This window comes from Macaca mulatta, chromosome 7 (genome assembly GCF_049350105.2).
Source record: "Macaca mulatta isolate MMU2019108-1 chromosome 7, T2T-MMU8v2.0, whole genome shotgun sequence".
Classification (NCBI taxonomy): Eukaryota; Metazoa; Chordata; class Mammalia; order Primates; family Cercopithecidae; genus Macaca; species Macaca mulatta.
The window spans coordinates 81,151,091-81,170,659 of NC_133412.1; the positions used below are offsets into that span (position 1 = coordinate 81,151,091).

The 19,569-nt window shown below is 48.6% G+C and overlaps 1 protein-coding gene across 1 annotated transcript in view; it reads right to left on the reverse strand.

The window, feature by feature from the left end:
- Positions 1-1,252: 1,252 nt before the first annotated feature.
- Positions 1,253-19,569, reverse strand: part of LOC100427553 (golgin subfamily A member 2-like) — a 72,238-nt gene continuing 53,921 nt past the window's right edge. The window contains exons 2-6 of the mRNA XM_077940419.1: positions 5,411-5,515; positions 5,133-5,244; positions 4,454-4,764; positions 3,387-3,462; positions 1,253-1,929 (exon numbers count right to left, since the gene is read on the reverse strand). Coding sequence (XP_077796545.1) covers positions 1,853-1,929; positions 3,387-3,462; positions 4,454-4,764; positions 5,133-5,244; positions 5,411-5,431 — 597 coding nt within the window. The 5' untranslated portion in view covers positions 5,432-5,515 and the 3' untranslated portion in view covers positions 1,253-1,852. The remainder of the gene's footprint in view (positions 1,930-3,386; positions 3,463-4,453; positions 4,765-5,132; positions 5,245-5,410; positions 5,516-19,569) is intronic.

A 19,569-nucleotide genomic window follows, 5' to 3' on the forward strand; every position in this document is an offset into this window, starting at 1 on the left:
TCTCAGACTGCTGTGCTAGCAATGAGGGAGGCTCCGTGGGCATGGTACACCCTGGACCAGGTGCGGGATATAATCTCCTGGTGTGCCGTTTGCTAAGACCCTTGGTAAAGCGCAGTATTAGAGTGGGAGTTACCCGAGATTCCAGGTGTTGTGTGTCTCAATTTCACTTGGCTAGGAAAAGGAATTCCCTTCCCCCTTGTGCTTCCCAGGTGAGGCAATGCCTCACTCTGCTTCAGCTCTCGCTGGTTGGGCTGCACTCCCAGACCAGCATCGACTGTCCGACATGCCCCAGGGAGATGAACCCAGTACCTCAGTTGAAAATGTGGAAATCACTCGTCTTCTGTATCGCTCATGCTGGGAGCTGGAGGCTGGAGCTGTTCCTATTTGGCCATCTTGGGCGCCCCCCCCCCCCCCCGATAGCCCTTTTTTGTATGTCTAAGGGAATTGTTCAATGCAGAGACTGAATTGTTTTCTTGGGCCCCACTGATTCTCCTCCTTCCCAGGTTTGTCTGTGCTGAGATGTCCACTTCTAGAATTACAGCCTAACTTGCAGTCACATAGTTCTTAATCTTTACCTTTTCATTCTGCTAATGATTGTGCAATATGTTGCTTTCTATGCCTTTCTGTACTCAGCCGAGTTCCCAGTTTTAAAGGAGAAGTACAAGAAGACCCGTAATGGTTAGCAAGATATATAGAACACAGAGGACCTAGCAGCGCACTTTTCCAGTTAGGTGAGCTGCAGCTGAAATCTCGCCTTTCCCACTGATTATGTGATCTTGGGTCAGACTGATTTACTACTTTATTTTTTCATTTATTTGTTTTCGTCATGACTGGGCCTTTCTATGCTGCAGGTTAATCTTGAACCCCTGGCCTCAAGCTGTCCTCTTGCCTCATCCTCCCAAAGTGCTGGGGTTATAGGACTGAGCCACTGTGACTCACCCAATTTGCAATTTTTAATGGTGGGTGAGGGAGTCATAAGAACAACAAAGATGGTAAAGGGAATTTGAGGAGAAAACAGATAAAATAACAAGATGAAAATAAAAACTGCCTGAGTTCTTTTTACTGACTCTCTCATAAAAGGGTGATTTTCAGATCGAATGTTTTTGCAGACATTGCCTTTCCTTCCTTACAGTGCTTTTTTTTTTCACCTCCAGGTTCAAGCTCAAAGGCCTAAAGTTTTGCAAACATCTGATGAAGAGGAAGATTTCTGAGACTGTGCCAGCCTATTACATAAAGGAAACATAACCGAGAATTTTGTCTAAAGGTTTTTATTTGAAACAAAGCAAGAGCTTCTTTTCCCCACTCCAAATTAAAACACAGCGCAACAGGGGCCACATTTATTTGGCAGGACAGTTCCAACATGTGAACATCCTCCACCTCACTGCAGTTAGGACGACTTGACTCATAAGCAGCTGTTCTTACACAAAATATTAACGCGAACTACGTGTCACACAAAAGGCAGTGATCTTGATTGTGGATGTGGGCCAGCGTGTTCTATGAATGCTGAAAGGTGGGAGGAGCACAAATAAAAGCCACTCTTTTAAAAAACCAAATAATTCAAAGTAGAATTTTCTATCCCCACTCCCTCCCCACTCCCACCTTCTCCAATAATAAAAAGTAGCATCCAGATCTGGTTTGTATCCCAACCACTCACAAAGTGTTGCCCCATAGCACTTGCGTCATTAGGGTTATGGATAATCACAGTTCATTTGCTTTGAAGAGATGTGTGTCTACTCCTTCCTCCTCTTCTTGCCTTCATGCTCATGTTCTTTGGGGCTGCTGCTGAGGGTCTTTGAGAGCCACCAAGCTGTCTGGCTTCTTCCAAAACTTGTCCAAACCAAAAGGATCTTCCTCAAACTGAACTGGTCCTTCTCATCCTCTCGGCCTCTCTGCCTGTGTTCTGAACCAGAAAACTTGTCGGGAACAAATCTAGGGAACAAGAGAGAAGAGTATGAACTACTTTGTTTTCACTGGTGTAAACACTGAAACGGAGTTATACGGCTTGATATCTGTTGGTCTTTATTCTGGCTTCTAGGTCATCACCATATATATCCTTATCCAGATTTTTACTGGACTTATAAATACTCTGGGCCATATCTTTATTTACCACCTCTCCAGGCTTGATCATAAACATTATAAATTTTGTCTTCTCCACCTGCAAATCCACTGTTCATACCCTGTAGAAACGTGGATGACATTAAATGAAAATATAAACACCAATTATTAAATGACGAATCTGATAACATTCATGTGAAGAGTAAACTCTTGCTAATTTGTAGCTCAAATTTTCCACAACCTGAACTGCAAATTTTAAAAACGTCTTCATTGGACTGGGTGTGGTGACTCATGCCTGTAATCCCAGCACTTTGGGAGGCCAAGGAGGGCGGATCACTTGAGGTCAGGAGTTCAAGACCAGCCTGGCCAACATGGTGAAAACCCAGTGGATCTCCCCAAATGCAGAATCGCCCCCAGTCCCTGGGGTTGGGACTGCCACCTCTGGTTCCTTCTGGGCCAAGGCCACTTGGTGAGCCAGGCGCTGGCAGCACGCCCTTTGCTCCTTCAGCTGCCCACATAGCTGTGCCTACTGCTCTTCCTTGGCACTGGCTAAAGCCGATTTTAAAAAGGCCACCTGCAGGCAAGGCGTGTGCATTCTTGTAGGGGGATACACAGGACAAATGTGGCAGGGAGGGGGACAGGAGCTCTTCCTTTGGGGCCTCAGAGGGTGCATCTGTGGGTCACAGGTGAAATGATATCTGACCACTGGCTCCCAGGGAAGGCACAAGGGTCCAGAGAAACCAGAGGGCAGGAAACAAAGAGCAAAAAGGGGTCTGGGAGGGACCACAGAGGGAGGCAGCAAAGGTGGGGCAGCAGGAGTCAGGCTCACCATGGCCTCCCAGCTTTCCAGGTCCTCCAAGATGCTCGGCATGGGCTGAGGCCCCTACTTCTCCTCCTCCTTACTGCCCAGTCCATCTCCTGTGGGGGGTGGCTAGAGGGGTCCTCAGACAACCCAACAAGGGAGGTACAGTCGGCCCAACCCTGGGCCAGCCCCTTCCCAGATAGGAATGAGTAGCTGTTCTCTATTTTCATTTTTTTTTTCTAAGAGCCAAGGTCTCACTATGTGGCCCAGGCACAGTCCCACTAGCCATCAGTGCGGGAGTTCTGACCTGCTCCCTTTCTGACCTGGGCCAGTTCTCCCATCCTTAGGCAACCTGATGGCCCCCTGCTCCCAAGAGGTCACCATATTGATACCGAACTTAGCGCGGACACCCGGTCGGCATAATGACCAGCTGTCTTAAAGGTCTCTTCCAACTCTTCAATCCTATGCTGCTAACAGTCCCCCTTTCCTCCTGGGGCTCTCGCCTCTTCCTCTGAGTGGTCTCCCGTACCTTCCCCAGGGAGAACCATGATGCTCATCTGGGCCTGTAGCTGCTGGTTCTGCTGGCTGGTAGCTTCCAGGTGCTCCTAAGGGACCAGGAAAGAGAGTGAGAAGGCACGGAGGTTGCCAGGTTGTCCCCCTTGAGGCCCTGCCCTCAGTAACTCCCTCGCCTGAGTCTCCTGCAGCTCTTGGTGGGCCATCTCGGCCACTGTTTTGCCCTAAGCTTCCTGCTGCTGCAACTGATCCATGAGCAAGGTCTGCAGCAGTAACTACCTTTGCAGCGCCTCCTTCTTGGTGGTCAACTGCTGAAAGGCAGCCATGTACTGCTGCAGGTGACCCAGGTGCTGGTCTTGCTGCTGCTGCAGACTCTGAGCCTCTTGGCTCTTCAGCTCCACCTGTAGGAAGACCCTAGGCATGAGGGCAGCTGGTGGCTGGCTTCCAGATTCTGGGCCCATTAATAGGGTAGAGAGGGCACTGTGGAGCTCTGTGGCCTGCCCAGGTCCCTGGCCCCTTGCTCCAGGCCTAAGTGACTGCCCCTACTTGCCCAGAGCCCCATGCCTCCTTCCGTAGCCTCAAATCTCACATCCTTTCCCCCACCATTTAAACTGTAGGCCACAGACTGGAGGAAAAGCAGAGGGAGACAACCACCATCTGCTAAGTGCACTACATGCCTAATGTTTCCATGCATTATCTCATTTAATCCTCAGCACCTCTGTGAGGAAAAACCTCACTTCCTTTTTAAGTGAAAGAAATGGAGAGTTAGAGACGCAAGGTAGTTCAATGGTGAGCAGTGGAGCCGAGGCTGGAATTCAGTTTGAATCTAAGGAGGCTCTTATACGACTGTCTCTTTCCCTGTGACTGGGGGGCTCCATGCCTCCAGCTGGGATGATGATGTCGAGACCTGGGAGGAATCCAGGACTACCAACCTCTACAATTCGGAGGGCAGGAAGCAAGAAACAGTCACGGCACTGCCCTGGAGGGTGCTGTGGTCACCTGTCTCCCAGGCTGCAGCTGCCTCTGTCCTCGCACCTCCCTTCCCCAGAGGCTGGTGCCCTTCTTGGATGGGGTGGGAGTTACCATCTGCTTCAGCTCGGCCAGCTGCTCCTCGAGTTGGTGATTGTGGGAGAGCACGTGGCTGATGGTGGTGTGGTCGTTCTGCACAGAGGACTGGCAGGCCTCCCCCTGCTCCTCCCAGAGCTTGGGTTTCCACTCCCACAGCATCTCCTCCTGCTCCCGGTTCAGGTGACTCAAGCCCTCATTGGTTTCCACCTGGGCTTGGAGCTGTCCTGCCAGATTCTCCAGCTCCTTCTGCAGGTGCTTGACCTCGGCTTGTAGCTGCTGCTCCACCTCTGAGGGTCCTGTTGGGGACTCCAGGTGTAGGGGTTCAGCTTAGAAAGGAAGCAGACAATAAGGGCCTCTGGATTTTCAAAAAATCCTCCTCTTGGTGCACAGCTCCTCTCAGGCTCCCCAAACTTGGCCTCCCTGCTAATGATTCCTTGCTCCCAATGGTAGCCAATCTTCCAAGCCACTTTCAGATAGAGAGCACTGTGGGTGGCTGACAGTGGTCACTCCTCCCTCTTTGCTGATGGGGACACTGAGGCTCATGGAGATGACAAGACTTGCCATCTTCTGGCACAGACCTCTCTCCCTCTGCCTCAAAGCCCTTCCATCCACCCACCTCCCTGGGGCATTCTAAGCCACCCTCACAGCCCTCTGAAGTCAGTCCTGCTTCAAGGTCACCCCAGTCCCAGCTCACCCATCTGGTTCTTCAGTTTGGCCAAGCTTGTCTCCAGCTCCTGTACCTGATGCATGTCATACTTCTTCTCCTTCAATGTGCAAAGCTGCCCAAAGCACAGGGGGAAAGGGCCCTGGAGAGAGGGATTGGTGGCTGGACAGGCTGCCATCTCCCTCTCTGCCCCCACCTCCACAAAGCCCAGACCCATGACCACCTCTGGCTGTGTTCCTCCCATTGCATAGATGCTCAGAACGATCAAACGACCTCTCTAAGGCGGGGCCTGAAGGGTCAGGTCTCACCTGCTCTGACGTCTCCTGCATCCTCTGCCACACATGGCATGCTCTCCATGGAGATACTCAGCGTACTCATCTCTCCATTTGTTGATACTGCAGCCACTCCTTCACCTGCAAGAATCGACACAGAAGTTAGGAAGGGCTGTCACTGGTCCTCACCTACTCCTGGCCACCTGGGGTCATCATCCTTCCACATCCTTCCCTCTGCAAAGCCTCACGTGCCCCAGGTATGCTTCCAGCTGTGCCTGTTCCTCCATGGCCTGCTGTAACTCCTGGTTAGCATCTGGGGCTTTGCAGCAGCTAGACAACTGGATGGTAAAGCGGGAGAAATTTCAATCTGGGGAGCCCGGACCGTTCCACACAGTGCCTTTAAAAGGGCTAGGGCTAGGCTCGTACAACTCAGTCAATAAAGATCTCTGTCAAGTTGCTTTGCTTTAGAAATAAAAAATTAAATAATTTTAAAGAGATCTCAGGCCGGGCATGGTGGCTCATGCCTGTAATCCCAAAATTTTGGGAGGCTGAAGCAGGTGGATTCCTTGAGCTTAGGAGTTCCAGACCAGCCTGGGCAACATGACAAAGCCCGTCCCTACAGATACAAAAATTAGCCAGGTACAGTGGCATGCACCTGTGGTCCCAGCTACTTGAGAGGCTGAGGTAGGAGAATAACTTGAGCCTGGGAGGTGGAGGTTGCAGTGAGCCGAGATAGCACCACCAAACTCCAGCCTGGGTCACAGAGTGAGACCTCATCTCAAAAAAAAAAAAAAAAAAAAAAAAAAAAAAAAAAAAAAAATCACAACTCTCTATTATTACCAGGAAATAGTGAAAGTGTTGGCTTGAACCTCAGAAGGAAATAAACAGACTCATGAGCTAGCCATATAAATGTAATCTATAAAATAATGGTTTTCATCCATGATGCTTTAAGAAAAAAAATTTTAAGCCCTAACCTTGAAATTCTGATTCCCCAGGTCTATGGCGGGACCTCATTTTGTAGATTTTTAGCAGTCTTTAGGGGATTCTATGGCAGGAGCAGAACAAGGACTCAAATTTTTCAGCTCTTGGCTGGAGCCTCCCCATACCCAGCATGATCCCTAGGCCATGGCCCCAACTGGATGGGGCTTCCACCACCCCAGGGCTGCAGCAATCCCTCCAGGTGTTCAAGAACCTCTGGCATACGGCAGGTAGAAAAGTGTTTCCTTCAGTAGGTCCAAAGCCAGGAATACCATATGTTCTGCCTTGATATGAAACAATGACATGCAATTAAAACACATAAGTCTCCTTCCTACTCCTACCCTCCATCCAAAGTGTTTTATTTTTATGAGTTAAATAAGAAAATGAGTGGCAACCAGAGATTTCGTCTAAAACATATATTTACAGATATCAGTTCTCATCCAGCCTGATCTCATCCAATATCATTTAAATTCCCTTACATGTAAAGTTTTAGAAAAGGATCTTCACAGTGTAAGACTCAGGCACCCTAGGAGTTCTATAATGAAACACCAAGTAGATCAGAATGTCCAAACTTACTAGAGAAGAAAAGTGGAATCATTGGCTGTATTTTCAAATTGCATTCAACAGGAAATTTAAGTTTTGAATTTTTTCCACCTTGAACCCGGGAAGTGGAGGTTGTGGTGAGCTGAGATGGTGCCATTGTGCTCCAGCCTGGGCAACAAGAGCAAAACTCTGCCTCAAAGAAAAAAAAAAACTACTCAGAAAAAAATGAATGATTTCTAACAGAAAATGGGCAATGGAGACATGAGAACTTCCTCCAAGAATAAAAATGGCCAATGAGCATATGAAAAAGATTCAAAAGCACTAGAAATCAAATAAATGTCATGAAAACAATGAGATTTTCTGCTTAAAGACCAGCAAAGAGGACAAATGGAAGGGGAACCTGGAGCTCTGTCCCTGTTGGTGGGAGTATAAACTCAACCAATTTTCCTGCAGGATAATTTGAACACTTCTGTTAAAAACACAAATTGTTTTATGTTATTTTCCTCCAGATTCTTCTTCTATGAATTCAGTCCAAAAATGCTTGCTCAAGTCTATTAAAAATGTATATAGAAGGAATTTCACCTCTGGGGTGGCAATGATTCACTTAATATACAGCCAGCTATTAAAAATGATGATGCCAGGATATATTTCTGCCATAGAAACCTGCCCAAAATATAGTAAGTGACAAAAGACTATATATTATGATTCTACTTTTTAAAATGTTTATATGCATACAAAAGTGTAAAAAGCAACAAACCAGAATGTTTTGAGTGTCAAAGTTAAAGATTTTTCTTTATATTTTTTCATCCAAATGATACAAAAGAATGTGATTTCCTTTGTAATCAGGGAGAAGTGTTATTTTCATTTATTTATATTTATATATTTTTTCTTTTTCTTCTTTTTTTCTCCTGTATGTTTTCCATGTAGGCTAGAGAGCTTGAATCTCTGCCTCTTGAGGTCAGCCCATTTTCGGGATGTGCAGTACACAAAGCTGTCCCATCTTCCTTTTATTTTTCATTTTTATTTTATTTATTTATTTATTTATTTTTTGTTCTGAAATGGAGTCTCGCTCTGTTGCCCAGGCTGGAGTGCAGTGGCATGATCTCAGCTCACTGCAACCTCTACCTCCCAGGTTCAAGCGATTCTCCTGCCTTACCCTCCCTAGTAGCTGGGATGACAGGCGCCCGCCACTATGCCTGGCTAATTTTTTTTTTTTATTTTTAGTAGATACGGGGTTTCACCATGTTGGCCAGGCTGGTCACAAACTCCTGAGCTCAGGTGATCCATCCACTTAGGCCTCCCAAAGTGCTGGTATTACAGGCGTGAGTCACCATGTCCAGCTGAGATGTTAACTTAGATTTTTTTCTCCCCCCTACCCTTCCCCCTCATTGTAGCCAGCAACAGCTCCAAACTTCACTGCTGCTGGGGAGGATGTAGTAGAGGGGAAGGACAGAGAGAGGAGGTGGGGGGCTGCAGGGAGACCCTGACCCTCTCCCATGACATTTCCTGCCACTCGCAGCAACAGTGTGGTGTGTTTGGGTGATCCCAGGCCTGCCACGGAACAGAAACAATGGCTAGAAAAGATGGATGTCTCAGTGGTGACCGAGGTGGAAGGATGACTGAGGTGTCTCTCTGCACCCCAATTCCCTGACTTCACACAGAACTGAGGCACAGATGACTGCCCAGGAAAGGGGCCTTGAGTTCAGAAACTCAAGTGTTGCATTTAAAATCAAGGAATTTAAGATGAAATTCCTCATGCACTGCATTCTGGGCTGGGATTCAAGGTACCATGGATGGGGTACCTCCCAGTGCTGGGGTTTTGTGTGCAGCACTTTGTATCCATTCTCTCTGACCTCCTAACAGGCCGCTGAAGGAAACATTACCACTCTTATTTCACAGCGAGGTCAGAGGCTACAGGGAGGTCATGGGAGAGAAGGAGAAGCAGGTACCTGAGTCTGAGGTTGGGACCCGCTCCACCTCTCACTCTGAGGGCAGTGCTGAGCAGCTCCCTAAGAGGCAGGGACCAGAGCTGGAGGAGTGGAGATAGTTACACACCCTCCTGGGGCTGCTATGCCATTGCTGGAACCTTCTCTATGGAGAGTACCAAATACCTCTACCTGTAACACTTTCCCTGGCTGGAATCCTGCAATTGTCACAGTGGCTGGAGATCCAGGAAGGCGGGGCAGGAGCATCGTGTCCCCTTCCCAGCAGGTGCAAAGGAGGCTGGGGGGCGAGGCACAAGCCTGTGGGAGGGTGAGGGGCAGGAGGGGTGCATGGTGAGCCTCTGTTGACTGCTTGCTGCCTCGGCTGGAAGGTCAGGACCCAATGGCTATTAAAGGTTACAATTACAGAAGTATTTCGGATTTTGGAATTTTTCAGATTTTTATCCCGGCCCGCGGGATAGTCAGTGTAGGCCCTGGAGGAGGGGGTGGGAATTTGGGGAACAAGAGACACGAGAAATGGAGACAAGACAGTGCTCTGATCAAGTCTCGTTTAATGGTGGTAATGCAATGCCTTATATACATTTGGAGGGGAAGGGGTTGGGCTAAGGCGGAAATGACCTCATTGCGGAAGGCGTGGCCATATAGGCTTCGGTTTCTCCGGTCGGACGTCATGTTGCGCCTGCGCTGTCAGGTAGTCTTTTCGCGGGTGTGGGAAAAATGAATGAAGAAGAAGCGGGAAGAGCACCATCTTTTAATGGCGGTATTAATACAGGGAAGAAGGTAAATCTAGGGAGAAGGTGTGGGGTGGAAATGAATATAGCTCAGGCGTTTAATCCTCAATTATTATTCGCTATGGCCGGGGCGTGCAGCTCCGGACAGATTTTGGAATTTGAAAATCTGAAATCCAAAATGCTCCAATGAGCATTTCCTTTGAACCTGGCCTTCAAACATATCGGCGCTCAAACAGTTTTGGATTTTGAAGCATTTCAGATTTTGGATTTTCGGATGAGGGATGCTGTATTATCTTCTGAATGAGGCCACTCATTTAGGAAAGCCCAGAGTTTGGGGACATGGAGCTGCAGGCCAGAGAGGTGATTTCTGAGGTGGCTTCCAGTGTGGAAGGGCCTCCAAAGTGGTTTAAGGCAAGCCACAAAATAGGAAACCCAACATTTAGCTAATGGAACACTGATAAAACCTGCTTAAGATGTCTGTCTACTAACACAAATGGAGCCAAGCCAATGCATTCTTATCATTTGAAAAAGGCACCAGTCCCTCTGCAAAAGCACTGAATTGTATCATGAATCATCGGCGGTGGTTTTTTTAGGGATGTGAAGAAGGTGTTTTCACAATAGATCGCTCAACACACTATCTTCCAAATCTCTAAACATTTCTCTCCCCAGCCCGGTCCTCTCCATAGTTGTCCAAATCCCCCCCTCTTTTCTCTTGTCTCCAAAACTCAAAACCGTGTTCTGACTTTCTGTATCCCACCACCCCCCTTCTTGGACCACCTGGGAAGACCCCTGGTTCCCCAGGGTGTCCACTTCTCCCCTCCTGAGATCCCCCATCTTTCCTCAAATGAACCAGTTTGGCCTCTCTTAGTTTCTCCAACTCTGCGTCTCAACCTTTCTTCCTTCACTACACAATAATGTCCAGGAGGCCAAGAGCTCACAAGCCAGGGACCCTCTTTTTCCAGAAGGGAGGAGAGAGGTGACTACAAATATTTGGTTATGGTTTCTTCCCTGCAACGCCTGTTTCCATGGGCAGCGCTGAGTCCCAGTCCTGGCAGACCTCAGAACCAGGCTCTCAAGAGCTGGGGCAAGTGGGGCCTAGGGAGCCTCTGGGTTGAGGACCTTGCAATCCTACTCTGCAGCTGCCCTGTCCGAACCTCTGTCCCTTCCTTCCTGTGCCCCCAGGCCTGCCCTGTCTTGCCTCAGCCTGCCCAGGAAGGCCTCTGCTTGAGGCCTGCAGGAGGCTCACCCCGGAGCAGGCATTATGATGAGGACTGCCACATCCCACCTGCAGAGTCTGCCTGGGGCTTTGAACCAGCCAGGAAGCTCATGCAGTCAGGGCTGGCCCCAGGCCTAGTGGTGGGGGAGGCAGGCCAAGTCTGAGCCCTCCCCAGTGCTGCCCCCGTCCCCAGGCCTGGCTTCCTCTGGCACCCAGTCCTGCAGGTCCCACCCACCCTGTGCTCTGCCAGGTCAGGGGACTGCTGCTATGGCATTAGAGGTTCAGAGCTGCAGAGGGCCCTGGAATTGATTAGCCGAGTCTACCTCCCATGCCTCAGGATGGGGATGTTAAGGCCTAAAGCAAGTCAGTGACCCTCATCCATAAGAGAGCACATAACTTTGGACAGAATGAGCTAGAACTTTGGTCTCCAAACTTCCATGCTAGTGTTTTCCCCATAACACATAGGGATTCCATCATTCCTAGCTGGGCTCATTGGCTCACGCCTGTAATCCAAACACTTTAGATTCTGAGGTGGGAGGATTGTTTGAGACCAGGAGCTTGAGACAAGCCTGGGCAGCAATTTGAGACCCTGTCTCTATAAAAAAAAATCAAAAAGTTAGCCAGGCATGGTGGTGCACATCTGTAGTCTCAGTTACTTGGGAGGCTAAGGCAGGGGGATTGTTTGAGCCCAGGACTTCAGGGCTGCAGTGAGCTGTGATTGAGCCACTGCACTCCAGCCTGGGTAACAGAGCAGGACCCTCTCTCTGAAATTATAATAACAGTAATTTCTAAACTATGGAGGTGAGTGGAGAGTGGGTGCTGTTGAAATTAATGGAATTGAAAGTGTAGATTGTGGGTTCTCCTATGGTTATTTGCATTTTAAGTGGAACATAAAGATCAAACATCTTGACACGCAGGCAAATCCACAGAGACAGAAAGCAGATGAGTGGCAACCGGTGCCTGGGGAAGGTGCGGAATTGGAAGTGGCTGCTTCATGGGTGTGGGGTTTCTTCTGGGGTGATGAAAAGGTCCTGCGATGATTAGTAGTGATGGTTACACAGCACTGTGAGTGTACTTAATGCCGCTGAATCGTACACTTGAAAATGGTTGAAGTACTAAGTTTTATGTTTCATATATTTCACCACAATTAGAAAAGAAATCTCCCCGACTCAAATACATAAAACCTGTATAGAAAAAGGTCTCACTGCTGCGAGTCTGTTTTGCTTCTTCCCTTCTCTCTCTGTCCCTCCCTCACCCAGTCTGAGAGGGGAGCTACACACAGTGTAGACAGTGACTGAGAATCCACTCCAGGACAGCATCCCGAGAAACGAGACAGAACCAAATGATAAAAGGAGTTGTTCCTGGAAAAGCATCCTGGAATAGGGGAGGGGGCACAGGTCAAGCCACAGGGGAGGGTATGTGACAGCTGCTTTACTGCACGGGGTAAAGCACTGAATGCTCCGGTGGTTCCTGACTTCACTTTTTAAAAATTATTTTTATTTTATTTATTTATTTATTTATTTTGAGACAGGGTCTGTTGTCCAGGCTGGAGTGCAGTGGCGTGATCTCAGCTCACTGAAATCTCTGCCTCCGGGTTCAAGTGACTCTCCTGCCTCAGCCTCCTGAGTAGCTGAGATTACAGGTACGTGCCACCATGCCCAGCTAACTTTTGTATTTTTAGTAGAGATGGGGTTTCGCCATGTTGGCCACGCTGGTCTTGAACTCCTGGCCTGAAGTGATCCTCCTGTCTCGGCCTCCCAAAATGCTGGGATTACAGGTGTGAACCACCTCGCCCGGCCCTGAGTTTACTTTTTTTTTTTTTTTTAAGACTCCACATATGAGTGAGATTGTGGGCTATTTGTCTATGTGTGCCTGGATCATTTCACTCAATGTGGTGTCCTCCAGGTTCATCCATGTGGTTCCAAATGACAGGATTTTGTTCTTTTTATGGCTGAATAGTACTTCATTGCATATACGAAATGATCCATGCATGAGGGGATGGATGCACTACCTCCCTGATTTGATCATTATGAAGCACATCTGTATTGAAACATCAAATTGTACCCATTTTATGTACAATGACAATGTGTCCATTTTTAAAAAGCTGGCTCACTGTGGAGACCAGTAAAGGCTTTCACAGCTCCAGGGGAGATCACAGACTATGGAGCAGGCTGAGGGCTGCAGGGCCTGGGCCCCTGGCACACCACTGTACTTCCCAGGCACAATCCTCCCTCTCTTTAATGTCAGGCATTCCCTCTCCCCTTCCTGAAGGTCCTGCTTCAAGCCTGCCTCCTCCTTCCTCAGCCAAACTACATGCTGTGTTTTCACTCCTTGTCAGAAAATTACTTAGGCCATGAAGATCTGTATACATTTGCCAGCTTTCTGAAAAGGTTTTCATATCAGGCAGTTTCCCACAGGGTTGGAGTCTCAACACATTGAAACGATAAATTATGCTGGGTGCAGTGGTTCATGCCTGTAATCCCAGCATTTTGGGAGGCCGAGATCAGGAGTCCGAGACCAGCCTGGCCAACATGGTAAAACCTCACCTCTACTAAAAATACAAAAATTAGCCAGGCATGGTGCGCACCTGTAATCCCAGCTACTCCAGAGGCTGAGACAGGAGAACTGCTTGAACTCGGGAGGTAGAGGTTAAAGTGAGCCGAGATCACACCACTGCACTGCAGCCTGGGTGACAGAGCAACGTTTCATCTCAAAAGAAAAAAAAAAAAAAAAAAGACAGAAAAAAACCTTAAAAATAAATGGTAAATTATTTTTTCCTTACTCCCTTTACTGAACTTGTAGGGCCTAGCACCCTGTTCTGCACACTTGAGTCCATCGTCTGGCACCCGCTGGTCCTTTACCTGGTCTGGGGCTCTGAGCACTCGCCCCACAGTGCTGACCTGGCAGTGCTCACCAGGGTGGGAGGGAGTTGGTGCTACTCTCCTTGGAGTGCTCTTATAGGTATGTGTTAGATCTGTGGTCTGAGGCATGTTAGGAACCGAGAATAATTTCCCAACGGGAAGAACTAGAAGTCCCCATAAGAGAACAGAGCTTGCCCATCTACTGAGGAGTAGTCCTCCAGGGTCCTTTCCTGACCCTGCTCAGCTGCGAACTCCCTCCTCGCCCACCCCTCCTGTTCCTCTTCCTCCTCCTCCTCCTCAGCTCTCAAGGCTTAACCATCAGGTTAAACATAATCCCCATGAGGTGAACCCAAATGAACACCCGGAGCTGTCAGACACAGACTATTGCATGAATAGGCTCATGGCAACCCTTCAACCCACACATAGGGCAGCCTTATCCCAAGCATGAGCTTTGTAAACACACACTTCCCAGGGGCGGACAGGGAGCCTGGGTTCCTGGCTCAGCTTAAGTGCTGATCAAGGTATAATCTTAGTCCCTTTTCTCTCCAGACCTTGGTTTTCCAGCAGTACGATGAGAGCACTGGACTCAATGAACCTGGGTTTCCTTTCAGCTGGAGTGTCCATGTTCACAAAGTTGTTCTTGGTGTCACTCAAACAGCTGCTCCTGCCTCCCCAGCCCCACCCACACACATGCCCATAACCACACACATGTGGTTAGAGTGGGAATGAGGAGGTGTGGGAGGGCAGCCCCCTCAGAAACTGCTGGCCCTGAAGTCCCGGGCAGTGCAGGGAGCGGCGGGCGAGCATCCACTTCACCCCAGAGGCTGCTCCTGGCTTTGCCAGACCTGACCTCAGAGGAGTTGGTCACATGGGGGTGTTTTATCCCTGAGACTCACAGAGACACGTAAAACATCAAGTGGGGGGTAGGGGTGAGGCCTACAGAGGGGAAGGAACTTGCTGAGGCCTCCACAGTGAAGAGGGCACCTCCAGCGCCTGGCCTCCAGAAGGTCCTCAGGCCTGAGCCCCTCTGTAGCACCAACACAGGGCAGTGCTGGGCCACTACCCCCTCCCCCCGCCCACTTCCCTAAGGTACGGCTCATGGGTCAACTGTCCTGGTCCAGGGACATTTTTAGACAGCAACATTTTGCTCTGAAGGTGACTTTCCTGTGGCTGCTGTAACAAATTGAAACACCTGGTTGGCTTAAAATGCCAGAAATTTGCTCATAGTTCTAGAGGCCAGATGTCTGACAGCAAGGTGCTGGCAGGGCTACGTTTCCTCGAAATGTGCTATGGCAGAGTCCCTCCTTGCCTCTTCCAGTTCCTGCGGGCCCCAGACATTCCTTGGCTCATGGCTGCATTGCTCCCGCCTCTGCCTCTGTCTTCAAGCGGCCTTTTTTTCTGTCTCCTATAAAGATACTTACTGGATTCAGGTCCCACTCAGATGATCTTACTTTGAGATCCTTGATTACATCTACAGTAACGCCAGATTCACAGGGTAGCAGGGTTAGGAAATGGACATATCTTTTTGGGGGGCCACCGTTCAACTCATAACATATACCACTGCATTATCCCATGCCCCACATTGCCAACCATACTCTGTTGTTTATTCCTGCTTTGTGGTAACAATAACAGCAATAGCAATACTAACAGATAACATTAATTGAGCGCTTACTACGTGCCAGGCACCATGATAAGCCCTTAACATATTAACTCATTTAATTGTCACCACAACCCCGTGAGGTGGTTACTATTCTCTCCAAACTACAGCTAAGGAGATGAGGGTCAGAGAGGAAAATGTTGATCACAGGTGAAAATACAGAACTCAACTCCTGGGATCCCAGAGTTCAGAGTGGACAAGACAAAAGCAAGAGACAGAGGACCTACCCCTGGGGTTGGAGAGCGGGAGGACCAAGGAAGGTAGTGGAGGAACTCAGGCCAGCACCACTCCGCCCCTTTCAGCTGTGTCACCCCAGGCTGGGGTCATGCATCACACACCCTGTGGACACTGGGGCTACAGCTGATACATGGTCCTGCCACCATGGTGCTGAGAATCTTGGGAGAGAGAGATGGAAACCAAACAGTTGCATAAATTAAGGTAAAAATTGCAAATGGGATGCAGAGCACAAAGGAGCCTATAAAACCTTAGGCCAAGGAAGAGCTTCCTGAGACAGAAACGTCCAAGCTCAGAAGTAACCAGGCAGAAGAGGAAGGGAGGAGTGTTTTGGGCAAAGGGAATAGCATCTGCAAAGACTGCATGGCCAGAGGAGGCATGATGAGTTTGAAGACTTGAAAGAAGGCCTGGGTGGCTGGAACTTAGAAGAGGCTTCCTAGGTGGTGAGGAGGTGAGGGGTGGAGCCAACCATGTCAGGCTCTGAGGGCCCAAGAGTGGTAAGAAGCCAGATTTTAGAGAAAAAAAAACAGGTCCCTAGGGAGACAGAAAATGCTTTCTATTCCTCCTGGACACCAAGAAACAAAGCACAAGTTACATCCTCAGCAGTTGCCCACTTCTCCGGTCCTGGATGCGACACCCTGCTCCCTTGCAAAGAGCTCAATTTGGCCCTGCCTATGCAGCACAACAGGGCAAAGAGAGGCTTAAGCCTGGGAAAGGCTGGGATGGGCTCCTTAAGCTAAATCACAGGTGCTTTGTTTTTTAACTTGCCTGAAGGACTTAGGTGACTGATGGGTGAGCAAGAGGAAAGTTGTTTGGATTCTTGGGTGAATATTTAGGTAATTTCCATATTCCATGTATGAGTGCCACTGCAATGCATATTGATGCATTCATTTTGCACATCGGATTATTTCTTCAGGATCCATTTCTAGAAATAAAATTTCTGGTGCGAACAGATGGGACATTTTTAGGGCTGTGGCCCTACAGAACAGTTGTTTCAATTTACAGCCGCAACAGTGGATGAGTGTCTGTTTACTTAAACTCTCCCCTGTCCAGCTGTCATTATGACCATCTCTTTCTGATCTCTGCCAATTCAGCAGGCAAAAAGAGGTATCTTGTGGTTTTAGTTGCATTTCTCATTCTTCTCCTCCTCCCTCCTCCTCCTCCTCCTCCTTCCTCTCCCCTCGTCCTTCCTCCTCCTGTGGTTTTAGTTGCATTTCCTCCTCCTCCTTCCTTCCTTTCTCCTCCTCCTTCTTCCTCCTCCTGTGGTTTTAGTTGGATTTCCTTCTCCTGCTTCCTCCCTCCTCCTCCTTCTTCCTCCTGTGGTTTTAGTTGCATTTCCTCCTGTTACATTTTCTCCTCCTCCTCCTTCTCCCCCCTCCCCTTCTTCCCCTACTTCTCCCTCCCTCACCCTCCTCCTCTTCCTCCTCCTCTTATGACTTTAGTTGCATCTCCTCCTATTCCTCCTCCTCCTTTTTCCTCCTCCTCCTCCTCCTCTTCCTTCTTCTTCTCCTCCTCCTCTTTCTGCTTCTCCTCCTCCTCCTTCTTTTCCTCTTTTCCCTCTTCTTCCTCTTCTCTTTCTAAGACAGGATGTCGCTCTATCACCCAGGCTGGAGTACAGTGGTGCAATCTCCGCTCACTGCAGCCTGGACTCAAGCCATCCTCCTTCCTCAGCCTCTGGAGTAGCTGTGACTACAGGTGTGCAACACAATGCCCAGCTAATTAATTTTTTTTTTTTTGAGGGCTGGGCACAGTGGCTTACACCTATAATCCCAACACTTGGGGAGGCCAAGTGGGGTGGCTTGCTTGATTCCAGGAGTTCAAGACCAGCATGGACAACATGGAGAAATCCCATTTCTACTAAAAATACAAAAATTAGCTTGACATGATGACATACCTCTGAAGTCCCAGATACTTGGGAGGCTGAGGCAGGAGGATCACTTGAGCCTGGGAGGCAAAGGTTGCAGTGAGCCGTGATTGTGCCAACGCACACCACCCTGGGCAACAGAGTGAGACTGTCTCAAAAAAAACTTTTTTTTTTGTAGATATAGGGTTTTGCTTTGCTGCCCAAGCTGGCATTAGACTCCAGGCTTCAAGTGATCCTCCCACCTCGGCCTCCCAAAGTGCTAGGATTACAGGCATGAGCTACCGCAGCTGGCCGCATTTCTTTTATTACTCTCATGGTTATGAATGGTTTCATATATTTACTGGTCATTTCTACTTGTTTTTAAGTTATATACCCATGCCCTGTGCCCACTCCTATTGGGAAGATGTCTTTTTCCTATTGATTTGTACTGATATTAACTCTCTGTCTGACATACATTGAATTCTCCTCATTTATCATTTGCTTATGAATTTTGTTTCTGAGATTTTTGCGTCATAAAGAAATCTTTTTGTGATTGCGTTTCCAATCTTTCCTTTATGGTTTCTGATTTCCCTGTTAAACTTAGGATGGCCTCCCTCACATTGACATTATACAAATGATTTCCCTACTTCATTCTCTCATCTTTTTGGTATCCCTTTTCACTTTTGTTTTTTTTTTTTTTTTAGATGGAGTTTTGCTCTTGTTGCCCAGGCTGGAGTGTAGTGGCACAGTCTTGGCTCCCCGCCTCCTGGGTTCAAGTGATCCTCCTGCCTCAGCCTCCCAAGTTGCTGGGATTACAGGTGCAGGTGCCACCACGCCTGGCTGATTTTTGTGTTTTTAGTAGAGACAGGGTTTTGCCATGTTTACCAGGCTGGTCTCAAACTCCTCACCTGAGGTGATCTGCTCGCCTCATCCTCCCAAAGTGCTGGGATTATAGGCGTGGGCTACCGCACCCAACTAAAAAACTATTTTTCTGAGGACTTTTCCACACATATAGCATGATTATTTTCTGAGCAACCAAGTTATTTCACAATTTTAAGTCTTGTAGTTAAGAATGGAGCTAAAAAAAAAAAAAGCCTTCTCTCCACAAAATGGTCCCATCCCATTATTTTTTCTCTCTCCATTATTCCCTATTTCTGGAAATGTTATCAGCTCTACTCAGGATGCTGCAATCACAGGCCTGCACTCCTGGAGTAGAAAACTTACATGGTAATAAAAACGAGAAACTAAAAAAAAAACTTACATGGGAAACACTTATGGATATAGAGAAGGTATAAAAACAGTAAGGGTCTGGGCGTGGTGGTGCTCACCTCTAATCCAGCACATCGGGAGGCCGAGGCAGATGGATCACTTGGGGCCAGGAGTTTGAGACCAGCCTGGTCAATATAGCAAAACCTTGTCTCTACTAAAGATTCAAAAAAATTAGCTGGGCATGAGGGTACATGTCTGTAATCTCAGCTACTCTGGAGGGCTGAGGCATGAGAATCACTTGAACCCGGGAGGCAGAGGTTGCGCTGAGCTGAGATCACACCATCGCACTCCAGGAGAGTGGGCGAGACTCTGTCTCAGAAACATAAAGAAAACAGCAAGAAGGAAATATGGGGATCCAGGCCTTTGTTTCCAGAACAGAGGGACCTGGGCTGGGCACAGAATCTCAGAGCATTAGGAAACAGGCTGTGGACCCCTAATCAACTGCATCATTGGCAGATAAAAAGCCGAATACTCAGCTGCAGGACTCCTCTAGGCCTGTGCCCCGCACAGTACCACTCAGTGTCTCCCCTGAGCCGGCAAGGTGAATCACAGCACCTGGACAGACCTGACTGGCCGACGGGGGTCAAGCGTGATGACTGAACAGCTCTCTAACAGCAGCCAGGGTGCTCTGTCTCAGCGTCCCCACTACCTGACATGCTCACCCCCAACAGGATCTGGTTCCATCTGCCCTGCTTCTCTGCAGGCAAGTTAGATATGGAGGAAATGCCAAATCACAGCCAAAGGAAGTTGTCTCCTAGCCCCATGTACCCCCAGGCCCTGCCCCACACCAGGCTTCCTGTGCTCCTGAATAATGCTGGCCATGACCTCACCACTCCCCCTGCCTTCCCAACTCCTCATGTGGTTGAATGTTATCAACTTTAATCTTCAAGCCAGCCTCAAATGCCACCTCCACCAGCCTC